Raw genomic sequence first — 19863 nt, 5'->3', positions numbered from 1 at the left:
CCCAAACCCAGTCCTGATCCTCATCCCGATCCTGATCCCAACCCCAAAACTGATCCCAACCCCAATCCCCATCCCCATTCCGACTGTGGTCCTGATCCCCATCCCAATCCCAATCCTGATCCTGAGCCCGATCTTGATCCTGATCCCGATCCCAATCCCGTTCCCCTTCCTGATCCCATTCCTGATTCCAACCCCGATCATGATCCCAATCCCGATCCCAATATTGAACTTGAACCCAATCCTGATCCCGATCCCAATCCCGACCCGAATCCCAATCCTGATCCCAATGATCACAGCCCCCATCCCGATCCTGACCCCAGTCCCAACCCCAATCCTGATCCTCATCCCAATCCCAACCCCAATCCTGATACTAATCCCGATCCCGATCCCAATCCCAATCCTGACCCCAATGATCACAGCCCCCATCCCGATCCTGACCCCAATGATCCCAACCCCAGTCCCAACCCCAATCCTGATCCCAACCCCAATCCCAACCCCAATCCTGATACTAATCCCGATCCTGATTCCAATCCCAAAACTGATCCCAATCCCCATCCCAATCCCAGTCCTGATCCTGACCCTGATCTTGATCCTGACCCCAATCCTGATCCCGATCCCAGTCCTGTTCCCCTTCCTGATCCCATTCCTGATTCCAACCCCAATCCCGATCTCAATCCTGATCCCTGCCCCGACCCCGATCCCAATGATCCCACTGATCCAAATGATCCCGATCCTGATCCCAATCCCAATCCCGTTCCCCTTCCCAATCCCATTCCTCATTCCAACCCCGATCATGATCCCAATCCCGATCCCAATATTGAACTTGAACCCAACCCCAATCCCGACCCCAATCCCGACCCCAATCCCGATCCCGATCCTGATCCCGATCCTAATCCCAATCCTGATCCCAATGATCACAGCCCCCATCCCGATCCTCACCCCAATGATCCCAACCCCAGTCCCAATCCCGATCCCAATCCTGATCCCCACCCCGACCCCAATGAGCCCAATGATCCCAATCCTGATCCCAATCCCAAAACTGATCCCGACCCCAATCCCCACCCCTATCCCGATCCCAATCCTGATCCCAATCCCCATCCCGATCCTCATCCCAGACCTGATCCCAACCTCGATGCCAACCCCAAACCCAATCCCAATCCCAATCCCAACCCAAATCCCAATCCCAATCCTGATCCTGACCCCGATCTTGATCCTGATCCCAACCCCAATCCCCAATGATCCCAATGATCCCAATGATCCCAATCCTGATCCCATTCCCAATCCCAATCCTAATCCCAGACCTGATCCCAACCTCGATGCCAATCCCAAACCCAATCCCAATCCCGATCCTGATCCCAACCCCAATCCCAATGATCCCAATGCTGATCCCAATCCCAAACCCAATCCCAAACTAAATCCCAACCCAAATCCCAATCCAATCCCAATCCTGACCCCAATCTTGATCCTGATCCCAATGATCCCAATGATCCCAATGATCCCAATGATCCCAACCCTGATCCCATTCCCAATCTTAATCCCGATCCTAATCCCAACCTCGATGCCAATCCCGATCCCAATCCCGATCCCAAACCCAATCCTGCTGATCCCGACCCCGGCATTGGGAATTCTGGGGTTTGGGATCTGGAATTTGGGGGGTTTGGGATTTTTGGGATTTGGGAATTGGGATTTGCTCTGTGGGGTTTGGGATTTTGGGGATTTGGAATTTGGGGGATTTGGGATTTTTGGGATTTGGAATTCGGGGAATTTGGGATTTTTGGGATTTGGGATTTGAGAATTTGGGATGTAGGATTTGGGATTTCTGGGGTTTGGGGGATTTGGGATTTTTGGAATTTTGGAGATTTTTGGGATTTGGGGTTTTTTTTAATATTTTTGGGATTTTTGAGATATTTGGAATTTAAGCTTTGGGATTTTGGTGGTTTTTGGGATTTTTGCAATTTAAAGTTTGGGATTTTGGGGATTTTTGGAATTTAGGGTTTAGGATTTGGGGGATTTTTGGGATTTAAGGTTTGGGATTTTTGGGGATTTGGGGATTTGGGGGATTTTTGGGGATTTTGGGGATTTTGGGAATTTAGGGTTTGGGATTTTTTGGATTTTTGGAATTTAAGGTTTGGGACTTGGGGACTTTGGGGATTTTGGGGATTTAAGGTTTGGGATTTTTGGGATTTTTGGAATTTAGGGTTTGGGACTTTGGGGATTTTGGGGATTTTGGGGATTTTGGGGATTTAAGGTTTGGGATTTTTTGGGATTTTTGGAATTTAGGGTTTGGGATTTGGGGGATTTTTGGGATTTGGGATTTTTTGATATTTTTGGGATTTTTGAGACTTTTGGAATTTAAGGTTTGGGATTTGGGGACTTTTGGGATTTTTAGAATTTGAGGTTTGGGATTTTGGGGATTTTTGGAATTTAAGGTTTGGGGTTTTTGGGGATTTTGCAGATTTTTGGGGTTTTTGGAATTTAAGGTTTGGGATTTTGGGGATTTTGGGGATTTTTGGAATTTGCAGTTTGGGATTTGGGATTTTTGATATTTTTTGGAATTTAAGGTTGGGGATTTTGGGGATTTTTGGAATTTAGGGTTTGGGATTTTGGGGATTTTTGGGATTTTGGGACTTTTGATATTTTTGGAATTTGCGGTTTGGGATTTTTGGGGATTTTTGGGATTTTCGCAATTTAAGGTTTGGGATTTGGGGATTTTGGGGGATGTTTGGGGAGTTTTGGGATTTTTGGGATTTTTGGGATTTAAGGTTGGGGATTTTGGGGATTTTGGGGATTTTTGGGGTTTTTGGAATTTAAGGTTTGGGATTTTTGGGATTTTGGGGATTTTTGGGATTTTTGGAATTTAAGGTTGGGGATTTTGGGATTTTTGGAATTAAAGGTTCGGGATTTTTGGGATTTTTGGAATTTAAGGTTTGGGATTTGGGGATTTTGGGGATTTTTGGGGTTTTGGGGATTTTTGGGATTTAAGGTTTGGGACTTTGGGGATTTTGGGGATTTTGGGGATTTTTGGAATTTAGGGTTTGGGATTTTTGGGATTTTTGGGATTTAAGGTTGGGGATTTTGGGGATTTTGGGGATTTGGGATTTTTGATATTTTTTGGAATTTAAGGTTGGGGATTTTGGGGATTTTTGGAATTTTTGGGATTTGGGATTTTTGATATTTTTGGGATTTTTGAGACTTTTGGAATTTAAGGTTTGGGATTTTTGGAATTTAAGGTTTGGGATTTTGGGGATTTTTGGGATTTTTGCAATGTAAGGTTTGGGACTTCGGGGATTTTGGGGATTTTTGGGATTTTTGGAATTTAAGGTTTGGGATTTTGGGGATTTTGGGGATTTTTGGGGATTTTTGAGACTTTTGGGATTTAAGGTTTGGGATTTGGGGACTTTTGGGATTTTTGGAATTTGCGGTTTGGGATTTTTGGGATTTTTGGGATTTAAGGTTTGGGACTTTGGGGATTTTGGGGATTTTGGGGATTTAAGTTTTGGGATTTTGGGGATTTAAGTTTTGGCATTTGGGGGATTTTTGGAATTTGCGGCTTGGGATTTCTGGGGTTTTTGGGATTTTTGGGATTATTGGAATTTGCGTTTTGGGATTTTGGGGATTTTGGGGATTTTTGGAATTTAAGGTTTGGGATTTGGGGATTTTTTGGGGATATTTTGGGGGATATTTTGGGGTTTTTTTGTGTTTCCCACCTGACCCAGAGCAGGAGCTGCAGCAGGTGATGTCCCACGGCGCAATCCCAGAACCAGCTCCGCGAGGAGCGCGGGGGCTGCAAGGGAACACAGGGAGGGGATTTTGGGGGGATTTTGGGGGATTTTTTGGGATTTTTGGGAATTTTTTGGGATTTTTAGGGATTTTAGGGATTCCAGGGATTCGAGGGATTTCAGGGATTTTTAGGGATTTCGGGGATTTTTAGGGATTTTTTGGGATTTTAGGAATTTTTAGGATTTCAGGGATTGGAGGAAAATTTGGGATTTTTAGGATTTTTAGGGATTTAGGGGATTTTTAGAGATTTTTGGGATTTTAGCAATTTTTGGGGTTTTAGGAATTTTTAGGATTTCAGGGATTTGAGAAATTTGGGATTTTTAGGATTTTTAGGATTTCAGGGATTTTTTGGGATTTTTAGGGATTTTAGGGATTTTAGGGATTTGAGGAAAATTTGGGATTTTTAGGATTTTAGGGATTTTGGGGATTTTTAGAGATTTTTGGGATTTTAGGAATTCTTGGGGTTTTAGGAATTTTTAGGATTTCAGGGATTCGAGGGATTTTGGGGATTTTTTGGATTTTTAGGATTTCAGGGATTCGAGGGATTTTGGGGATTTTAGGAATTTTCGGGGATTTTTAGGATTTTAGGGATTTCAGGGATTTTTAGGGATTTAGGGGATTTTTAGAGATTTTTGAGATTTTAGCAATTTTTGCGGTTTTAGGAATTTTTAGGATTTCAGGGATTGGAGGAAAATTTGGGATTTTTAGGATTTCAGGGATTTTAGGGATTTTAGGGATTTTGGGGACTTTGGGGATTTTAGGAATTTTGGGGGATTTCAGGGATTTGGAGGAATTTCAGGATTTTTAGGGATTTTAGGGATTTTTAGAGATTTTTGGAATTTTAGCAATTTTTGGGGTTTTAGGAATTTTTAGGATTTTAGGGATTTCAGGGATTTCAGGGATTTTCAGAATTTTGGGGACTTTGGGGATTTTGGGGATTTTAGGAATTTTTTGGGATTTTTAGGAATTTTAGGGATTTGGGGGATTTCAGGAATTTTAGGGATTTTTAGGGATTTTTAGGATTTTAGCAATTTTTGGGGTTTTAGGAGTTTTTAGGATTTCAAGGATTTTTGGGATTTTTAGGATTGGAGGAAAATTTGGGATTTTTTAGGATTTTAGGGATTTCAGGGATTTTTAGGGATTTTGGGGATTTTTAGGGATTTCTGGGGATTTGAGGCAATTTTTGGGGTTTTAGGAATTTTTAGATTTCAGGGATTGGAGGAAAATTTGGGATTTTTTAGGATTTTAGGGATTTCAGGGATTTTAGGGATTTTCAGAATTTTGGGGATTTTAGGAATTTTTAGGATTTCAGGGATTTTTGGGGATTTTTAGAGATTTTTGGGATTTTAGGAATTCTTGGGGTTTTAGGAATTTTTAGGATTTCAGGGATTCGAGGGATTTTGGGGATTTTTTGGATTTTTAGGATTTCAGGGATTTTAGGGATTTTCGGGATTTTGGGGATTTTAGGAATTTTTGGGGATTTCAGGGATTTGGAGGAATTTCAGGATTTTTAGGGATTTTAGGGATTTTTAGAGATTTTTGGAATTTTAGCAATTTTTGGGGTTTTAGGAATTTTTGGAGTTTTAGGAATTTTTAGGATTTCAGGGATTTTTTGGATTTTTAGGATTTCAGGGATTTTAGGGATTTTTTGGGATTTCAGGGATTTTAGGATTTCAGGGACTTTAGAGATTTTCAGGATTTTGGGGACTTTCGGGGATTTTTAGGGATTTTTGGGATTTTAGCAATTTTTGGGGTTTTAGGAATTTTTAGGATTTCAGGGATTTGAGAAATTTGGGATTTTTAGGATTTTTAGGGATTTAGGGGATTTTTAGAGATTTTTGGGATTTTAGCAATTTTTGGGGTTTTAGGAATTTTTAGGATTTCAGGGATTTGAGAAATTTGGGATTTTTAGGAATTTTAGGGATTTTAGGGATTTTAGCAAATTTTGGGGTTTTAGGGATTTTAGGAATTTTTAGGATTCCAGGGATTTGAGGGATTTCAGGGACTTTTAGGATTTTTAGGATTTGAGGAAAATTTGGGATTTTTAGGATTTTAGGGATTTCAGGGATTCCAGGGATTTTTAGGGATTTTCAGGGATTTTTAGAGATTTTTGGGATTTTAGGAATTCTTGGGGTTTTAGGAGTTTTTAGGATTTCAGGGATTTGAGGAAAATTTGGGATTTTTAGGATTTTAGGGATTCCAGGGATTTCAGGGATTTTTGGGGATTTTTAGAGATTTTTGAGATTTTAGCAATTTTTGGGGTTTTAGGAATTTTTGGGATTTCAGGGATTTGAGAAATTTGGGATTTTTAGGATTTTTAGGATTTCAGGGATTTTTTGGGATTTTTAGGAATTTTAGGGATTTTAGGGATTTTAGCAAATTTTGGGGTTTTAGGGATTTTAGGAATTTTTAGGATTCCAGGGATTTGAGGGATTTCAGGGATTTTTAGGATTTTTAGGATTTGAGGAAAATTTGGGATTTTTAGGATTTTAGGGATTTTAGGAATTTTTAGGATTTTTAGGGATTTTGGGGATTTTTAGAGACTTTTGGGATTTTAGCAATTTTTGGGGTTTTAGGAATTTTTAGGATTTCAGGGATTGGAGGAAAATTTGGGATTTTTAGGATTTTAGGGATTTTAGGGATTTTAGGGATTTTGGGGACTTTGGGGATTTTAGGAATTTTGGGGGATTTCAGGGATTTGGAGGAATTTCAGGATTTTTAGGGATTTTAGGGATTTTTAGAGATTTTTGGAATTTTAGCAATTTTTGGGGTTTTAGGAATTTTTAGGATTTCAGGGATCTCAGGGATTTCAGGGATTTTCAGAATTTTGGGGACTTTGGGGATTTTGGGGATTTTAGGAATTTTTTGGGATTTTTAGGAATTTTAGGGATTTGGGGGATTTCAGGAATTTTAGGGATTTTTAGGGATTTTTAGGATTTTAGCAATTTTTGGGGTTTTAGGAGTTTTTAGGATTTCAAGGATTTTTGGGATTTTTAGGATTGGAGGAAAATTTGGGATTTTTTAGGATTTTAGGGATTTCAGGGATTTTTAGGGATTTTGGGGATTTTTAGGGATTTTTGGGATTTGAGGCAATTTTTGGGGTTTTAGGAATTTTTAGGATTTCAGGGATTGGAGGAAAATTTGGGATTTTTTAGGATTTTAGGGATTTCAGGGATTTTAGGGATTTTTAGGAATTTTAGGGATTTTAGGGATTTTAGCAAATTTTGGGGTTTTAGGGATTTTAGGAATTTTTAGGATTCCAGGGATTTGAGGGATTTCAGGGATTTTTAGGATTTTTAGGATTTGAGGAAAATTTGGGATTTTTAGGATTTTAGGAATTTTAGGGATTCCAGGGATTTCAGGGATTTTCAGGGATTTTTGGGGATTTTTAGAGATTTTTGAGATTTTAGCAATTTTTGGGGTTTTAGGAATTTTTAGGATTTCAGGGATTGGAGGAAAATTTGGGATTTTTTAGGATTTTAGGGATTTCAGGGATTTTAGGGATTTTCAGAATTTTGGGGATTTTAGGAATTTTTGGGGATTTCAGGGATTTTTGGGATTTTAGGGATTTGAGGAATTTTGGGGATTTTGGGGACTTTTGGGATTTCAGGCATTTTGGGATTTTTGGGGATTTTTAGGTATTTTTTGGGATTTTTAGGGATTTCAGGGATTTTTAGGGATTTCAGGGATTTTTAGAGATTTTTGGGATTTTAGCAATTTTGGGGTTTTAGGAATTTTTAGGATTTCAGGGATTTTTGGGATTTTTAGGATTTGAGGAAAATTTCGGATTTTTCGGATTTTAGGGATTTCGGGGATTTTTAGAGGTTTTTGAGATTTTAGCAATTTTTGCGGTTTTAGGAATTTTTAGGATTTCAGGGATTTGAGGAAATTTTGGGATTTTTGGGATTTTAGGGATTTTGAGAGATTTTTGGGATTTCAGCAATTTTTTGCGGTTTTAGGGATTTTTGGGATTTTTAGGAATTTAGGAATTTCAGGGACTTTAGGGATTTTAGCAAATTTTGGGGTTTTAGGGATTTTAGGATTTTTTTGGGATTTCAGAGATTTTAGGAATTTTTTTGGATTTTTAGGATTTTAGGAATTTCAGGGATTTCAGGGATTTTCAGAATTTTGGGGACTTTTGGGATTTTAGGAATTTTAGGGATTTTAGGGATTTCAGGGATTTTTAGGGATTTCGGGGATTTTTAGAGATTTTTGGGATTTTAGCAATTTTTGGGGTTTTAGGAATTTTTAGGATTTCAGGGATTTCAGGGATTTCAGGGATTTTCAGAATTTTGGGGACTTTGGGGATTTTGGGGATTTTAGGAATTTTCAGGGATTTTTAGGAATTTTAGGGATTCCAGGGATTTTAGGGATTTCAGGGATTTTTGGGGATTTTTAGAGATTTTTGAGATTTTAGCAATTTTTGGGGTTTTAGGAATTTTTAGGATTTCAGGGATTGGAGGAAAATTTGGGATTTTTAGGATTTTAGGGATTTCAGGGATTTTCAGAATTTTGGGGATTTTTGCGACTTTTGGGATTTCGGGGATTTTTAGGGATTTTTTGGGATTTTTAGGAATTTTAGGAATTTTAGGGATTCCAGGGATTTTAGGGATTTCAGGGATTTTTGGGGATTTTTAGAGATTTTTGAGATTTCAGCAATTTTTGGGGTTTTAGGAATTTTTAGGATTTCAGGGATTTGAGAAATTTGGGATTTTTAGGATTTTTAGGATTTCAGGGATTTTTTGGGATTTTTAGGAATTTTAGGAATTTCAGGGATTTTAGCAAATTTTGGGGTTTTAGGGATTTTAGGAATTTTTAGGATTCCAGGGATTTGAGGGATTTCAGGGATTTTTAGGATTTTTAGGATTTGAGGAAAATTTGGGATTTTTAGGATTTTAGGGATTTTAGGGATTTCAGGGATTTTTAGGGATTTCAGGGATTTTTGGGGATTTTTAGAGATTTTTGGGATTTTAGGAATTCTTGGGGTTTTAGGAATTTTTAGGATTTCAGGGATTGGAGGAAAATTTGGGATTTTTTAGGATTTTAGGGATTTCAGGGATTTTAGGGATTTTCAGAATTTTGGGGATTTTAGGAATTTTTTGGGGATTTCAGGGATTTTAGGAATTTTGGGGATTTTTAGGATTTTAGGGATTTCAGGGATTTTCAGAATTTTGGGGATTTTGGGGACTTTTGGGATTTCGGGGATTTTAGGAATTTTTTGGGATTTTAGGGATTTGGGGGATTTCGGGAATTTTAGGGATTTTTAGGGATTTTTAGAGACTTTTGGGATTTCAGCAATTTTTGGGGTTTTAGGAATTTTTAGGATTTCAGGGATTTGAGGAAAATTTGGGATTTTTAGGATTTTAGGGATTTCAGGGATTTTCAGAATTTTGGGGGCTTTGGGGATTTTAGGAATTTTTTGGGACTTCAGGGATTTGGGGGATTTCAGGGATTTAGGGGATTTTGGGAATTTTAGGGATTTTTGGGGATTTTTAGAGATTTTTTTGGATTTTAGCAATTTTTGGGGTTTTAGGAATTTTTAGGATTTCAGGGATTTGAGGAATTTTTGGGATTTTTAGGAATTTCAGGGATTTTAGGGATTTTAGCAAATTTTGGGGTTGTAGGGATTTTAGGAATTTTTTGGGGATTCCAGGAATTTTAGGGATTTCAGTCATTTTAGGGATTTCAGTGATTTTAGACATTTTCAGGGATTTTTGGATTTTGGGGATTTGGGGAATTTTAGGGATTTTTAGGATTTTTTTGGGATTTCAGAGATTTTAGGAATTTTTTTGGATTTTTAGGATTTTTGGAATTTCAGGGATTTGGGGGAATTTCAGGATTTCAGGGATTTTTAGAGATTTTCGGGATTTCAGCAATTTTTGGGATTCTAGGAATTTTTAGGATTTCAGGGATTTTTGGGATTTCAGAGATTTTGGAGGTTTCAGGGATTTTTTGGATTTGGGGGATTTCAGGATTTTTAGGGATTTTTGGGATTTTAGCAAATTTTGGGATTCTAGGAATTTTTAGGATTTCAGGGATTTTTGGGATTTCAGGGGATTTGAGGGATTTTGGGATTTCAGGAATTTTGAGGATTTCAGGAATTTTTGGGATTTTAGGGATTTCGGGGATTTTTTGGGATTTCAGGAATTTTGAGGATTTCAGGAATTTTTGGGATTTTAGGGATTTCAGGGATTTTTTGGGATTTCAGGAATTTTGACAATTTTGGGGATTTTCCTGATTTTGGGGAATTTTTGGGGGGATTTTTTTGGGGGATTTTTGGGCTTTTCCCAATTTTATGGATTTTTTGGGGGGATTTTTTTGGGGGGGGATTTTTTGGGGGGATTTTCCCCATTTCAGGGATTTTTTTGGGGGGATTTTTTTGGGGGGGGGTTTTGGGATTTTCCCCATTTCAGGGATTTTTTGGGGGGGTTTTTTTGGGGGGGATTTTTTGGGGGGATTTTCCCCATTTCAGGGATTTTTTGGGGGGGTTTTTTTGGGGGGGATTTTTTGGGGGGGATTTTTTGGGGGGGGATTTTTGGGCTTTTCCTGATTTCAGAGATTTTTTTGGGGGATTTTTTTGGGGATTTTTGGGCTTTTCACGATTTTCCCCATTTCAGGGATTTTTTGGGGGGGATTTTTTGGGGGGATTTTTTTGGGGAGGATTTTTGGGATTTTCCCCATTTCAGGGATTTTTTTGGGGGGGATTTTTTGGGGGATTTTTGGGCTTTTCCTGATTTCAGGGAATTTTTTTGGGATTTTTTTTGGGGGGGATTTTTTTTGGGGATTTTTTTGGGGAGGATTTTTTGGGGGGGATTTTTTGGGGGGGATTTTTTTGGGGGGATTTTTTTGGGGGGATTTTCCCCATTTCAGGGATTTTTGGGGGGCGGATTTTTGGGCTTTTCCCGATTTTATGGATTTTTTGGGGGTATTTTCTGGGGGGGATTTTTTTGGGGATTTTTTTTGGGGATTTTTTGGGGGGGATTTTTTGGGGGATTTTTCTGGGGGGGATTTTTTTGGGGGGATTTTTTGGGGGGATTTTTGGGCTTTTCCCCATTTCAGGGATTTTTTTGGGGTATTTTTTTGGGGGGGGATTTTTTTGGGGGGGATTTTTTTGGGGATTTTTGGGCTTTTCACGATTTTCCCCATTTCAGGGATTTTTTTGGGGGGAATTTTTTTGGGGGGATTTTTTTGGGGGGGGGATTTTTGGGCTTTTCCCCATTTCCGGGATTTTTTTGGGGGGGATTTTTTTGGGGACTTTTTGGGGTTTTTTTGGGGGGGATTTTTTGGGGGGATTTTTTTGGGAATTTTTTTGGGGGGGGATTTTTTTGGGGGGATTTTTTGGGGGGGATTTTTGGGATTTTCCCCATTTCAGGGATTTTTTTGGGGGGATTTTTTGGGTATTTTTTTGGGGATTTTTTGGGGGGATTTTTTTGGGGGGGATTTTTGGGCTTTTCACGATTTTCCCCATTTCAGGGATTTTTTGGGGGGGATTTTTTGGGGGGATTTTTGGGATTTTCCCCATTTCAGGGATTTTTTGGGGGGATTTCTGGGGGGATTTTTTTGGGGGATTTTTTGGGGGATTTTTTGGGGGGGATTTTTTTGGGGGGATTTTTGGGCTTTTCCCCATTTCAGGGATTTTTTTGGGGTATTTTTTTGGGGGGGATTTTTTTGGGGGATTTTTTGGGGGATTTTTTGGGGGGGATTTTTTTGGGGGGATTTTTGGGATTTTCCCCATTTCAGGGATTTTTTGGGGGATTTTTTTGGGGGGGATTTTTTTGGGGATTTTTTTGGGGGGGGATTTTTTGGGGGGGATTTTTTGGGGGGGATTTTTCTGGGGATTTTTTTGGGGGGATTTTTTTGGGGGGGATTTTAAGGATTTTCCCCATTTCAGGGATTTTTTGGGGGGGATTTTTTTGGGGATTTTTTTGGGAATTTTTTTGGGGGGGATTTTTGGGCTTTTCCCGATTTTCCCCATTTCAGGGATTTTTTTGGGGGTATTTTTTTGGGGATTTTTTTGGGGGGAATTTTTTTGGGGGGAATTTTTTTTTTGGAATTTTTTGGGGGGGAATTTTTTGGGGGGAATTTTTTTGGGGGGATTTTTTTGGGGGATTTTTTTGGGGGATTTTTTTGGGGGGAATTTTTTTTGGGGGGTTTTTTTTTTTGGGAATTTTTTTGGGGGGATTTTTTTGGGGGGGATTTTTGGGGGGGATTTTTTGGGGGGAATTTTTTTGGGATTTTCCCCATTTCAGGGATTTTTTTGGGGGGATTTTTTGGGGGTATTTTTTTGGAGATTTTTTTGGGGGATTTTTGGGCTTTTCCTGATTTCAGGGATTTTTTGGGGTTTTTTTTGGGGGGGGATTTTTGGGCTTTTCCCGATTTTCCCCATTTCAGGGATTTTTTTGGGGGGATTTTTTGGGGGATTTTTTTGGGAATTTTTTTGGGAATATTTGGGGGGGATTTTTTTGGGAATTTTTTTGGGGGGGATTTTTTGGGGGGATATTTTTTTTGGGAATTTTTTTTTGGGCTGAATTCCTGTGTATTTTTTTGTTTTTCTCCGTGCCTGGTCGGTGGGGTCCTGGTAGATGACCTGGACGTTCTCGGTGTGCGGGAACCACAGGAAGCGAAAATAGCGGGAATTGCTCAGGTGCTGCTCCAGCTCATCCAGGACCTGGAATCCAGCACGGAAAAATGGGAAAAACCTCGGAAAAATGGGAAAAACCTCGGAGCCGCCCTCCCCATCCCAAAAAATTCCATAAAAATCCCTGGGGATGGATCCCAGAATCCCGGAATTCCATCGGTTTCCAATCCCGTCCCAACCCCAAAATTTTTGGGATTTTCCAGCTTTTCCTTGGATACTCCCAGGGAAATTCCCAGGGAATCCCAGCCCAGCCGGGAATTCCTTCCCAAATCCCAAATTTTCCCATTTTCCCAGGGAATTCCCGAAATTCCCAGCCCGCCATCAGATCCATCCCCATCCCAGCTTTTCCCTGGGAAGGAATTTTGGGATTTCCCTGGAATTTGGGATTCCCGGTCCCTTTCCCATCCCCAGATCCCATAAAAATCCTGGATCCCAGAATCCCGGAATTCCTCAGATGGGATCCATGGATTTTCAATCCCATCCCATTCCAACCCCAAATTTTTTGGGATTTTCCAGCTTTTCCTTGGATACTCCCAGGGAAATTCCCAGGGAATCCCAGCCCAGCCAGGAATTCCTTCCCAAATCCCAAATTTTCTCATTTTTCCCAGGGAATTCCCGAAATTCCCAGCCCCGCCATGGGAAAATCCATCCCCATCCCAAGTTTTCTCTGGGAAGGAATTTTGGGATTTCCCTGGAATTTGGGATTCCCGGTCCCTTTCCCATCCCCAGATCCCATAAAAATCCTTGATCCCAAAATCCCGGAATTCCTCAGATGGGATCAATGGATTTTCAATCCCATCCCATTCCAACCCCAAATTTTTGGGATTTTCCAGCTTTTCCTGGGAAATTCTCTGGGAATCCCAGCCCGGCCAGGAATTCCTGCCCAAATCCCAAATTTTCCAGGGAATTCCCTGGATTTTTCCCCCCTTTCCCAAAATCCTCTCCCTGGATCCCTGAGAGTTTTCCCTGGATCCTTTCCCACATTCCCCGAAAAATCCAGGATTTCCCCAAAATCCTTTCCCCACCTTTTCCCTGGATCCTCTCCCACCTTTTCCTAAAATCCTTTCCCGCCTTTTCCTCCGTCCTCCAGGATTTTCCCTCCATCCTCTCCCACATTCCCTAAATCCTCTCCCGCATTCCCGAAAATCTTTTCCCACTTTTCCCCAAATTCCTTTCCCACATTCCCTGGATCCTCTCCCATTTTTCCTTCACCCTTTTCTCCCTTTCCTCCATTTTCCAACCCCTTTCCCTCCATCCATTCCCACATTTCCCAAATCCATTCCCACATTTCCCAAATCCATTCCCGCATTCCCAAAATCCTTTCCCACCTTTTCCCAAATTCCTTTCCCACATTTCCCAAAATCCTCCAGGACTTTTCCCAAATCCTTTCCCATTTTTCCAGCCTCTCCCAACCCTTTCCCGGGATCCATTTCCACATTTCCCATCCATTCCCACATTCCCAAAATCCTTTCCCACATTCCCTGGATCCTTTCCCGCTTTTCCCTCCACCCTTCCCATCATTCCCTGCGCCCTTTCCCCCCCCTTATTCTCCCTGCATTTTCCAACCTTTTCCCTGGATCCTTTCCCACTTTTCCCAAAACCCTTTCCCGCTTTTCCTCCATCTGCCAGGATTTTCCCTCCATCCTTTCCCACATTCCCCAAATCCATTCCCCATTCCCCAAATCCTCTCCCCATTCCCCAAATCCATTCCCTGATTCCCCAAATCCTTTCCCCCATTCCTTAAATCCATTCCCCAAATCCTCTCCCCAATCCCAAATCCCCCATTCCCAAATCCCCCATTCCCAAATCCCCCATTCCCCATTCCCCATTCCCCAAATCCCCCATTCCCAAATCCCCCATTCCCCATTCCCCAAATCCCCCATTCCCAAATCCCCCAAATCCCCCAAATTCCCCATTCCCAAATCCCCCATTCCCCATCCCCCATTCCCAAATCCCCCATTCCCAAATCCCCCAAATCCCCCATTCCTCCAAATCCCCCATTCCCAAATCCCCCATTCCCCATTCCCAAATCCCCAAATCCCCAAAATCCCCCATTCCCAAATCCCCAAATCCCCAATTCCGAAATCCCCAAATCCCCAAATCCCCCATTCCCAAATCCCCCATTCCCCATTTCCCCATTCCCAAATCCCCCATTCCCCATTCCCCATTCCCCAAATCCCCCATTCCCAAATCCCCCATTCCCCATTCCCCAAATCCCCCATTCCCAAATCCCCCATTCCCCATTCCCCATTCCCCAAATCCCCCATTCCCAAATCCCCCATTCCCCATTCCCAAATCCCCCAAATCCCCCAAATTCCCCATTCCCAAATCCCCCATTCCCCATCCCCAAATCCCCAAATCCCCCATTCCCAAATCCTCAAATCCCCCATTCCCCATTCCCAAATCCCCCAAATCCCCCATTCCCCCAAATCCCCCATTTCGAAATCCCCCATTCCCCATTCCCAAATCCCCCATTCCCCATTCCCCCATTCCCCCATTCCCTCATTCCTATAATCCTTTCCTCATTCCCTAAATCCATTCCCCATTCCCCATTCCCCATTCCCCAAATCCCCCATTCCCAAATCTTTTCCCCATTCCCTAAATCCTCTCCCCATTCCCGAATCCCTAAATCCTCTCCCAAATACCCAAATCCTCTCCCCCATTCCCCATTCCCAAATCCCCCATTCCCCATTCCCCATTCTCCATTCCCAAATCCCCCATTCCCAAATCCCCAAATCCCCCATTCCCAAATCCCCAAATCCCCCATTCCCCATTTCCCCATTCCCAAATCCCCCAAATCCCAAATCCCCCAAATCCCCCATTCCCCCATTCCCTAAATCCATTCCCCATTCCCAAATCCCCCAAATCCCCCATTCCCAAATCCCCCATTCCCCATTCCCCATTCCCAAATTCCCCATTCCCAAATCCCCCATTCCCCATTCCCCAAATCCCCCATTCCCCATTCCCCATTCCCCAAATCCCCCATTCCCCATTCCCAAATCCCCAATTCCCAAATCCCCAAATCCCCCATTCCCCCATTCCCTAAATCCATTCCCCATTCCCAAATCCCCCAAATCCCCCATTCCCATGGGATCCATTCTGGAATTTTCCCTCCCGGCAGCCGCAGCCTCAGCTCAAGGTCAGGGCTCAGCATTCCCAGATTTCCCCGGGAATTGCCGGGAATTGGCCTTTGCCCGGAGCAGCTTTTGATTCCCGGGATTTCAATCGGGGCCCGCGCGGAGCCGGAGCCTTTGAGGGATAATTCGGGATCGGGGAGGGCGGGAGCGGCTCCGGAGCCCTCGGCACGGCCCCGGCCCCATCCGACCCCGCATTCCCGGCAATTCCCGGCAATTCCCGGCAATTCCATGGGAACCGGGGGCTCCGGGAGGGGCTCCCTGCCCTGCGCCGGCCCCAAATTCCAGAGAAACCCCCGGGCATGGATCCGGAGCCTCCCGGAGCCCAGGATCCCAAAATGGTTCGGGATGGGATCCAGGGAGCTTCAGCCCCGTCCCCAAAATCCTGGGATTTTCCAGCCTTTCCTTGGATACTCGCAGGGATTCCATTTTTTAGGGAATCCCATTTTTTAGGGAATTCTCTGCATTCCCTGCCTGGGGTCAGATCCAGCCCCATCCTGATTCTTCCTTGGGAAGGAATTTTGAGATTTCCCTGGGAATTGGGGTTTTACTGTGGTTTTCCATCCCCCAAAAATTCCATAAAAATCCCTTGGGATGGATCCGGAGCCTCCCGGAGCCCAGGATCCCGGGAGTGTTCGTAATGGGATCCAGGGAGCTTCAACCCCGTCCCCAAAATCCTGGGATTTTCCAGCCTTTCCTTGGATACTCGCAGGGATCCAGGAATCCCTGCCTAAATCCCATTTTCAGGGAATTGTCCCCATTCCCTGTCTGGGACCGGATCCAGCCCCATCCTGATTCATCGTTGGGAAGGAATTTTGGGATTTCCCTGGAATTTGGGGTTTTACTCTGGTTTTCCATCCCCGGATTCCATAAAAATCCCTCAGGATGGATCATGAGCATCTGTGATCCCAGAATTCTGGAATTCTACTCATGGCATCCATGGACCTTCAATCCCATCCCACTCCAATCCCAAAATCCTGGGATTTTCCAGCTTTTCCTGGGATACTCGCAGGGATCCAGGGAAATTCTCTGGGAATCTCAGCCCAGCCAGGAATTCCTGCCCAAATCCCATTTTTTAGGGAATTCTCTGCATTCCCTGCCTGGGACCGGATCCATCCCCACCCTGATTCCTCCTTGGGAAGGAATTTTGGGAATTCCTGACTCCACTTCCCTTTTCCATCCCCAAATTCCATAAAAACCCCCGGGGATGGATCCGGAGCCTCCCGGAGCCCAGGATCCCAAAATTCCATTGCTGGGATCCATGGATTTTCAACCCCATCCCATTCCCACCCCACTGTTCTGGGATTTTCCAGCTTTTCCTGCCAGGGATCCGGGGAAATTCTCTGGGAATCGCAGCCCAGCCAGGAATTCCTGCCCAAATCCCATTTTCCAGGGAATTGTCCCCATTCCCTGCCTGGGGTCGGATCCATCCCCACCCTGATTCTTCCTTGGGAAGGAATTTTGGGATTTCTCTGGAATTTGGGGCTCCACTTCCCTTTTCCATCCCCAAATTCCATAAAAACCCCCGGGCATGGACCCGGAGCCTCCCGGAGCCCAGGATCCCAAAATGGTTCGGGATGGGATCCATGGAGCTTCAGCCCCGTCCCCAAAATCCTGGGATTTTCCAGCCTTTCCTTGGATACTCGCAGGGATCCTATTTTTTAGGGAATCCCATTTTTTAGGGAATTCTCTGCATTCCGTGCCTGGGGTTGGATCCAGCCCCATCCTGATTCATCCTTGGGAAGGAATTTTGGGATTTCTCTGGGAATTGGGGTTTTTACTGTGGTTTTCCATCCCTGAAATTCCATAAAAATCTCTCGGGATGGATCCTGAGTGTCCTTGATCCCAGAATCCCAAAATTCCATTGCTGGAATCCATGGATTTTACATCCCATCCCATTCCCACCCTGCAAACCCCTTGGATCATCTCAGGATCCCGGGAATTGCCATGGGATGGGATCAAATCCTGACGAATCCCATCCCAAACCATTCCGGGATTCTGGGATCAGGGACACTCAGGATTCATCCCGAGGGGTTTTTATGGAATTTGGGGATGGAAAACCAGAGTAAAACCCCAAATTCCCAGAGAAATCCCAAAATTCCTTCCCAAGGAGGAGTCGGGTGGGGCTGGATCCGACCCCAGGCAGGGAATGGGGACAATTCCCTAAAAAATGGGATTTGGGCAGGAATTCCTGGCCGGGCTGCGATTCCCAGAGAATTTCCCTGGATCCCTGTGAGTGTCCAAGGAAAGGCTGGAAAATCCCAGGATTTTGGGATTGGAATGGGATGGGGTTGAAAATCCATGGATGCCATGAGTAGAATTCCAGAATTTTGGGATCAGAGATGCTCATGATCCATCCTGAGGGATTTTTATGGAATCCGGGGATGGAAAACCAGAGTAAAACCCCAAATTCCCAGAGAAATCCCAAAATTCCTTCACAAGGATGAATCAGGATGGGGCTGGATCCGGTCCCAGGCAGGGAATGCAGAGAATTCCCTAAAAAATGGGATTCCCTAAAAAATGGGATCCCTGCGAGTATCCCAGGAAAGGCTGGAAAATCCCAGGATTTTGGGGACGGGGCTGAAGCTCCAAGGATCCCATCCCGAACCATTTTGGGATCCTGGGCTCCGGGAGGCTCCGGGTCCATCCCCGGGGATTTTATGGAATTTGGGGATGGAAAAGGGAAGTGGAGCCCCAAATTCCAGGGAAATCCCAAAATTCCTTCCCAAGGAAGAATCAGGGTGGGGATGGATCCAACCCCAGGCAGGGAATGCAGAGAATTCCCTAAAAAATGGGATTTGGGAAGGGATTCCTGGCCGGGCTGCGATTCCCAGAGGATTTCCCTGGATCCCAGTGAATATCCCAGGAAAGGCTGGAAAATCCCAGGATTTTGGGATTGGAATGGGATGGGGTTGAAAGTCCATGGATGCCATGAGTAGAATTCCAGAATTTTGGGGTCAAGGACACTCAGGATCCATCCCGGGGGTTTTTATGGAATTTTGGGGATGGAAAACCAGAGTAAAACCCCAAATTCCCAGGGAAATCCCAAAATTCCTTCCCAAGGAAGAATCAGGGTGGGGATGGATCCGACCCCAGGCAGGGAATGCAGAGAATTCCCTAAAAAATGGGATTCCCTAAAAAATGGGATCCCTGCGAGTATCCAAGGAAAGGCTGGAAAATCCCAGGATTTTGGGACGGGGCTGAAGCTCCAAGGATCCCATCCCGAACCATCCCGGGATCCTGGGATCAGGGACACTCAGGATCCATCCCCGGGGGTTTTTATGGAATTTTTGGGGGATGGAAAACCAGAGTAAAACCCCAATTCCCAGGAAAATCCCAAAATTCCTTCCCAAGGATGAGTCAGGATGGGGCTGGATCCATCCCCAGGGATTTTTATGGAGAAAATTCCCTGAAAAATGGGATTTGGGCAGGAATTCCTGGCTGGGCTGCGATTCCCAGAGGATTTCCCTGGATCCCTGGCAGGAAAAGCTGGAAAATCCCAGAACAGTGGGGTGGGAATGGGATGGGGTTGAAAATCCAAGGATCCCATCCCAAACCATTCCGGGATTCTGGGATCAGGGACACTCAGGATCCATCCCGAGGGGTTTTTATGGAATCTGGGGATGGAAAAGGGAAGTGGAGCCAGGAAATCCCAAAATTCCTTCCCAAGGATGAATCAGGATGGGGCTGGATCTGACCCCAGACAGGGAATGGAGAAAATTCCCTAAAAAATGGGATTTGGGCAGGAATTCCTGGCTGGGCTGAGATTCCCAGAGGATTTCCCCGAATCCCTGTGGGTATCCCAGGAAAGGCTGGAAAATCCCAGGATTTTGGGACGGGGCTGAAGCTCCCTGGATCCCATCCCGAACCATTTTGGGATCCTGGGCTCCGGGAGGCTCCGGGTCCATTCCCGGGGGTTCCTCTGGAATTTGGGGCCGGCGCAGGGCAGGGAGCCCCTCCCGGAGCCCCCGGTTCCCATGGAATTGCCGGGAATTGCCGGGAATTGCCGGGAATGCGGGGTCGGATGGGGCCGGGGCCGTGCCGAGGGCTCCGGAGCCGCTCCCGCCCTCCCCGATCCCGAATTATCCCTCAAAGGCTCCGGCTCCGCGCGGGCCCCGATTGAAATCCCGGGAATCAAAAGCTGCTCCGGGCAAAGGCCAATTCCCGGCAATTCCCGGGGAAATCTGGGAATGCTGAGCCCTGACCTTGAGCTGAGGCTGCTGCTGGGAGGGAAAATTCCAGAATGGATCCCATGGGAATGGGGGATTTGGGGGATTTGGGAATGGGGGATTTGGGGGATTTGGGAATGGG

General features: G+C 44.1%; 1 protein-coding gene across 1 annotated transcript in view; it reads right to left on the bottom strand.

Moving 5' to 3' along the window:
* The window catches only part of LOC139584903 (L-gulonolactone oxidase-like), a gene marked incomplete at its 3' end in the record, with an annotated part of 72305 nt that overhangs the window by 13812 nt on the left and 38630 nt on the right, over window positions 1–19863 (bottom strand). Inside the window, exons 7-8 of the mRNA XM_071417254.1 lie at window positions 12341–12448; window positions 3708–3784 (exon numbers count right to left, since the gene is read on the bottom strand). Coding sequence (XP_071273355.1) covers window positions 3708–3784; window positions 12341–12448 — 185 coding nt within the window. The remainder of the gene's footprint in view (window positions 1–3707; window positions 3785–12340; window positions 12449–19863) is intronic.

This window comes from Agelaius tricolor, unplaced genomic scaffold (assembly GCF_023055355.1).
Source record: "Agelaius tricolor isolate 1412-34295 unplaced genomic scaffold, bAgeTri1.0.p SCAF_68, whole genome shotgun sequence".
NCBI lineage: Eukaryota > Metazoa > Chordata > Aves > Passeriformes > Icteridae > Agelaius > Agelaius tricolor.
The sequence above is the reverse complement of the archived record's forward strand: the minus strand, read 5'-3'. Positions and strand labels throughout refer to the sequence as shown.